The sequence below is a fragment of the Monodon monoceros genome, unplaced genomic scaffold (genome assembly GCF_005190385.1).
Source record: "Monodon monoceros isolate NGI ecotype Baffin Bay Population unplaced genomic scaffold, NGI_Narwhal_1 Super_Scaffold_19, whole genome shotgun sequence".
Lineage (NCBI taxonomy): Eukaryota > Metazoa > Chordata > Mammalia > Artiodactyla > Monodontidae > Monodon > Monodon monoceros.
The window spans coordinates 53,873,365-53,879,364 of record NW_021703775.1 but is presented as its reverse complement, the minus strand read 5'-3'; the positions used below and the strand labels follow the sequence as shown (position 1 = coordinate 53,879,364).

The 6,000-nt window shown below is 46.4% G+C and overlaps 1 protein-coding gene across 5 annotated transcripts in view; it reads left to right on the top strand.

Annotated features, from left to right (window-relative positions):
* MTA3 (metastasis associated 1 family member 3) overlaps positions 1-5,535 on the top strand; it is a 172,934-nt gene extending 167,399 nt beyond the window's left edge. Inside the window, exons 17-19 of one of the 5 annotated variants that reach the window (XR_003794877.1) lie at positions 3,966-4,039; positions 4,460-4,618; positions 4,836-5,535. Coding sequence is in view for 1 of the 5 variants with exons in the window: in XM_029231778.1 (XP_029087611.1) it covers positions 4,836-4,861 (26 nt within the window). In the remaining 4 variants the exon portion in view is untranslated. Of the gene's footprint in view, positions 1-3,965; positions 4,040-4,454; positions 4,619-4,835 lie in introns of all 5 variants that reach the window. The other 4 variants (XR_003794876.1, XR_003794878.1, XR_003794875.1 and 1 more) reach the window with 4 other exon arrangements.
* The last annotated feature ends 465 nt before the right edge of the window (positions 5,536-6,000 follow it).

Below are 6,000 nucleotides of genomic sequence, written 5' to 3'. Positions count from 1 at the left end.
CCACCCCGCCCCCTCCCTGCGCCAGGGGCCGCTGCTCCCCTGGGCCCCGCCGCCCACAGTCTCTTTAGATCCCAGTAAAGAAGTGAGAAGTCTTCCGAATCTGCAGAGCCCCAGGGGCAATGAAAATGGAAGGATTTGTCACAGCCTAGTTGATCTGGAGACTCCCACTGGGTTTATTTTAAGCTTCCCAACCTTGCTCATTATTTTCCTTCAGTGTTTCCTGTTTTCCCTTCCAGATGACTGAGCACTCTTTAAGCTCAGAAAACATGAGTTATAATTTATGCGTGTTCCTCCCTCAACCAAATATTTATTTTTATCAGCGACTATTTACATATCCATGAATATGAAAAGTAATTAATGTAAAACTGAAGAGCAAGCTTGAAGGCAGCTTTGTTATTAGGTGGAGCTTCCTAAGAAGATACCTGAGAAGACCCTTTCTGTGATGGCCTGATTGCAGCGGCACTGAGCGCCTACAGGAGCCCCTCTGGGGCAGTCAGTGAGCTAGGCCAAGAGCCAGTCCTGCGGAAATAGGGCTGATTACGTTTAAGGCATCTGGGACCAGACAGCAGAAAAAAGGAGCAAAATGTTGGGCCTCCTGCATTGCTCTTCTGTTTTTCTTCTTGTTTCTCTCCAGTTTTCTTTCCCTGCAGCTTTTTTCTCTACTTTCTGGAGAGTATTACTTTACTCAACTTTATATTCAAACCCGATTTGTCTAATTTCTCCCTTGAAGTCTGCCAATTTTTACTTCATGTAATTTTGAAATTCTGTTATTGAGTATGTAGTTAGAATTTTTATGTCTTTTTGACCTTTTTATCACTATGAAATGATCCTTCTTATTTCTGTTAAATTCATCTATTTTGTCTGATATTAATATGAACACACCAGTTTTCTTTTTCTCCTGTTTCTAGTCTTTTTTTTTAAAGGTTTAAAAATAGCCTTTTATTTTTCACATACACAGACACACACAGACATACACACACGTACATGTATGTATGCATGCATTTTTTTTTATGGAGAGAAAAGTTTACATTTTATTTTAGAACTGAGTCTGAAAATACATAATTACTAGAATTCCCTTTTTATGCAGCTTCTCATATATAATTTGGAAAACAATAAGATTTTTTTTTAAAGTTTTATTGGATTATAGTTGATTTACAGTATTGTGTTAGTTTCAGGTGTACAGCAAAGTAAATCTATTATATATATATATATATATATATATATATATATATCCATTCTTTTTAGATTCTTTTCCCATATAGGCCATTACAGAGTATTGAGTAAAGTTCCCTGTGCTATACAGCAGGTTCTTACAAGTTATCTGTTTTATATATAGTATTGTGTATGTGTCAGTCCCAATCTGTTTTTAGTTTTTGTTTTTTGTTTTTTTTTCGGTACGCGGGCCTCTCACTGTTGTGGCCTCTCCCACTGCGGAGCACAGGCTCCGGACGCGCAGGCTTAGCGGCCATGGCTCACGGGCCCAGCCGCTCCATGGCACGTGGGATCTTCCCGGACCGGAGCACGAACCCATGTCCCCTGCATCGGCAGGCGGACTCTCAACCGCTGCGCCACCAGGGAAGCCCTGTCTTTAGTTTTATAAATGAATTTTTCTATTTTTATTAAACTCAAAATAAAATGATTCTTATCACATCTCTAAAGCCAGCACATGTTGTTCCAGCACAGATTTTTAAAACCCTATAAAGCTAGTTTTTAATAGTATACTGTTTGTGTTTTGTGGAGACTGTATCTTTCCTTACTTCTTTGAGGATATTAATGATAGTGTTTTTCATTTCTTGAGTTTTCTTCTCCATGAATAATCTGTGTCTTCCAATTTGTGTTCTTTTTGTTTGTTTTGGCCTCTAATATCTGTGTTTGAGGTTTCTTCCTGATGACCTCTGGTTGTGTAATAATGTTTAGGAGTAGGAGACTAAGATGAAAGCTCTGTGCTTGAGCCTATAGTGCACTTCACAGTATGGTGATCAGGCCGAGCTGTTTGTTGGGTGGCCCAAATGCCAATATCTTCAGGTCTTTTTCTACAGACTGGTCAAGTTTCCCAGAGAAGATTCTTCCCATCTATCTGAGTCCATTCAGGCTGCTGTAACAAAATACTACAGTTGGGTGGCTTATAAACAACAGGAATTTGTCACAGTTCTAGAGGCAGGGAAGTCTAAGATCAGGGTGCCAGCATGGTTGGGTTCTGGCGAAGGCCCTGTTCCAGGTTGCAGACTGCCATCTTCTTGCTGTGTCATCACATGATGAAAGGAGCCAGGGAACATGTGGGGTCTCTTTTATAAGAGCATTAATCCCATTCATGAGGGTTATACCCTCATGACCTAAGCACTTCCCAAAGGCTCTACCTTCTCATACCATCATATTGGGCATTAGGGTTTCAACATAGGCATTTTGTGGGACACAGACATTCAGACCACAGCGCAGTCTCTTTTCCAGAGAATAAAGTTTTGGCTGTCTGCTTTCTGGGAACTCAAGGGGAAGAAGGCTGGCAGCCTCACCATTCAGTAGGCATATGTTCACTTGATCCCTCAGTTTGGGGATTGGTAGCTTTGCCCTCAGCTGCGCTTGGTGCCTTGTGTCCCTTAGGCCTGAGACCCTCTGTTTGGTCCTCTTTAGAGAATAAACATCCAGACTTATGGGAGGTGGGCAGTTGCCTAGGGGTATGGAGTCAGGAGAGCTTCTCAAACAGCCTTCAACTAACCCTTACTGTAGCCTCCCTCCCCCGACTTCCAGAGGTGTCTGGTGTCAGTTCCTTTGTATAAACTGGGTTCTCAGGTTTTCACACTGCCAGCTTCAGCCTTGGAATTCTTGAGTACATAGTCTGTTGTCACTTGTTTATCTGCTTTCTGGGCTCCAAAATCCTGATAATGGTTTCTCCTCTGGGTTTTAGAAGGAAGGGAAATTAACTCAGACGCCAGTAGCTGGAAACCTTAAAAAAGGTTGTTGCCATTGCATCCGTTAGAGTGCAGAATCTCCAAGTCCATGGACTTTATGTACTTCTGAATAGTCAAACCAAAAGGGAGAATTTTGTAATAAAAAAAAAAAAGTGCTTATGAATCAGGGTTCGTATAGACCAAAGTAGCATATGTAGATTGATACATTTGAGAATTTATAAGCATAAAGGGAAATGATTTGGGCTACATCATCTAGGAAGGAGACCTGAGAATGGGTATAGATCTTTACCTGGGGCCCTCTGCCATGCTGGGGGCCTATGTATCTGGGACCCCGCACGTGGCTCTGGTTCCTTGCTTCAAGGAAGCACAGTGGGGCTGAGGAAGCTTTGAGCAGGGAGACGTGAAGCGGTACAAAGGCAGGTGGTAAGCACTGGGGTTCTTCAGCCCAGAATGCAAAGAGGTGACATATTTCAACTTAAAACCATGGCCAGTGTGGAGAAGGCAGGTGTGATGCCAGATCCTGAGCTGCTGGGAGGAGAGGGTTGCTTTTGAACCTGGAGCAGGTAAGTTTAGCACAGATAGAAGAAAGCATAATTTACCATGGCAGGTCAGAAACTTGGAAAGCTATTTACAAGTGACTCTTCTGGCAGATGGCTTAATTCCATAGGGGGTGGACAAAAAGAGAGAGGCTTCTGAGAGATACTGGAGATACTGACACACACATAACCCTTAATTTAGACACTGAAGAGGGCAGTATGCTCTTACTGGGTTGGATGGAGAATGGGGCGGCTTGGAGTAGTAGGAAAAACTTTACCTGAATTAAGAAGATCTGCGTTCAAATCCTGACTCCTCAACTTACTCGCCCTGTGACCTCGAGCAATTTCCTAACCTTTCTGACTCTCACAAGGTTCTGGTGAAAGTTAAATAAGGCAGTTCCGTAACCTATCAATAAAGCAAGTTAGCCCAGTCCTGAACTGAATTGTCTGGGTTTTAATTTAACACGTATGTGCTGAGCCCTATCAAATACCAGGCTGTGTGCATATATCTCCCCTATTCTAGAAAGGCTCATGAAGTGAAGGCGCAGCTCTGCTCTATCCTGCAGACCTTCCTCAGGATGGCGGGAGGCTGTGAAGGTGAGCGTCCCTGTGTCCTAACCCTGTGTCCTCTCCTGGTTGCAGAGCGTGTGATGAGAGAGAGTATCTGAGCCCTGCTTTGGCCCGAGCAGCTGATCCCATCTCAGCAGACACCTCCCACTTCCCTCCTAGCCACTTTCCTGATAACCGAGCAGAAGTTTTCACAACATACTGTGTAACACCTGATGGTGACGTAGTTTGCCAGCACTTCTCCTTTTCATTTACTTGTTTCTCTTGAGAGTGTCTGGATGCCCAGCTCTGGGACAGGAGAGTTGAAGGTTTGGGGGCAAGTGGAGGGGGTGGGAACGACAGGCACTGTGACACTGTGGGTGTTTGAGTTCACTCCCCTTCTGCAGAAAAATATGTCCCTAGCCTCCGAGTGCCCACATCATATGATTAGTTGTGGTTACCTCAGATCAGGGTGTGCCTCCTGCAGGCCAGGTGTGTTCCCCATCTCTCAGCGTCCAGTCAGAGAGGTTCCGTGATGTTGCTCTGATACACATGTCAGCACTTGCCTGGTGTGTTGCAGCGCCTTGCCAGTAACCACTACGCCTGCCCATCCAAATCCCAGCTTTAAAGGTACTTCAGTGTCATTCACATATCTTCTTGGCCTCAATTAAACTTTCCTTATGTCCACCCCTAAACGACATTGCGAGCTTTCATTTGAGTCAATGCTCGACCTCCTTTCCTTGAAGGTTGTGATGGTGGTGGTGGGAGGCCTGATCCGCCCTTCCTCTCACCTTGCCTCCGCCGTCGGAACCTGTTTAACTTCGACCCTGTTTCTTTCCTTTTCCAGAATTCACATGCTGCGTGTCAGACTGAGCTATCCCTGTGTAATCCTATAATCCAAGACTTGCTACTCTGTTCTGCTGACGTTTACGGCCGTGCCACGAGGCAGCCCCCTCCCCAGAGCATTTCAGTGGGAGACCTCCACGCGCCCCATGGAGACTCGATGGGGCAGGGGAAGAGACTGCAGGAGTGTACGTCCCCAAGGCTGTGTCTCCTCGTGTGAATCAGTGTCACCTTGCTTTCCTCTCAGAGACCTCGCTGCCCCAGGGGGACCTGCCTGGGGAATCGAGGGGCTCGGGGAGCCACTCCACGTCCCCGCTTCTCCGGCGCTCCGCACCCTAGGCACTGCGGCTCCTGGGGCAGTGGGGCTGCTGCGGGCTCAGAGCTGCTGCTGCCCTGCATGTGCCAGCTCAGCTCTGTCATCAGCTGTGTGGATGTGTACACGAGGGACACGGCATCTTTCTGAATGGATTTTTCTTAAGAAATGTGCCAGTGTTTATGCAGTTCATGATATTTCCCCACATCCTTGCTGTCACTGTCACTCAGCTTTGACCTCAATAGGCTTCATTCCCCATTTTTTTAATGGGGAAATTTTGTCTTTCACCCCATGCGTCCTGTATTTGACCTCCTCCCCCCCACCACCAAGGTACAGAATTACCTACGGTTCTGACAAAACATAAGAAAGTCGTTTTTGGGAAGCCTGTGCACTCTTTATGTCCTCTGTACTTTGTCTTTGGAGAGCGGTTAGCATTCTGTTCGGTTCCATGCAGCTCCAGCAAGAGCAGGTGTTAACCTGAGCTGAGTGTGGGTATCACTGTGACCAACCATCGTGTCCTGCCCTGTTCCTTCACAGCCAAAGCAGCTGACGAGCAGCTGCAGCCAGGTCGGCCCTTCTGTGAGTCTCATTCACCCAGGTTGATTTTAAGCAGGTGGAGTCTGTGTGGCCTAGAAGGGTGAAGTGAGAGAACTGTGTCTGTGGGTGAGTCTGCGTGTATGACACCATGAGCCCCCCCGAGCCTTCCAACCCAAACATATCTGTGAGCCCCTGTGCCTAGGCCCCGGGAGACCCGCCTGTGACCTGGTTTCTACTGTCTGCGCTCGGCACTGGCCCTGCTGGCATCGCAGGCAGAGTGCTCTGCGGCTCTGTGTACACAGCCACGGGGACAGGAATA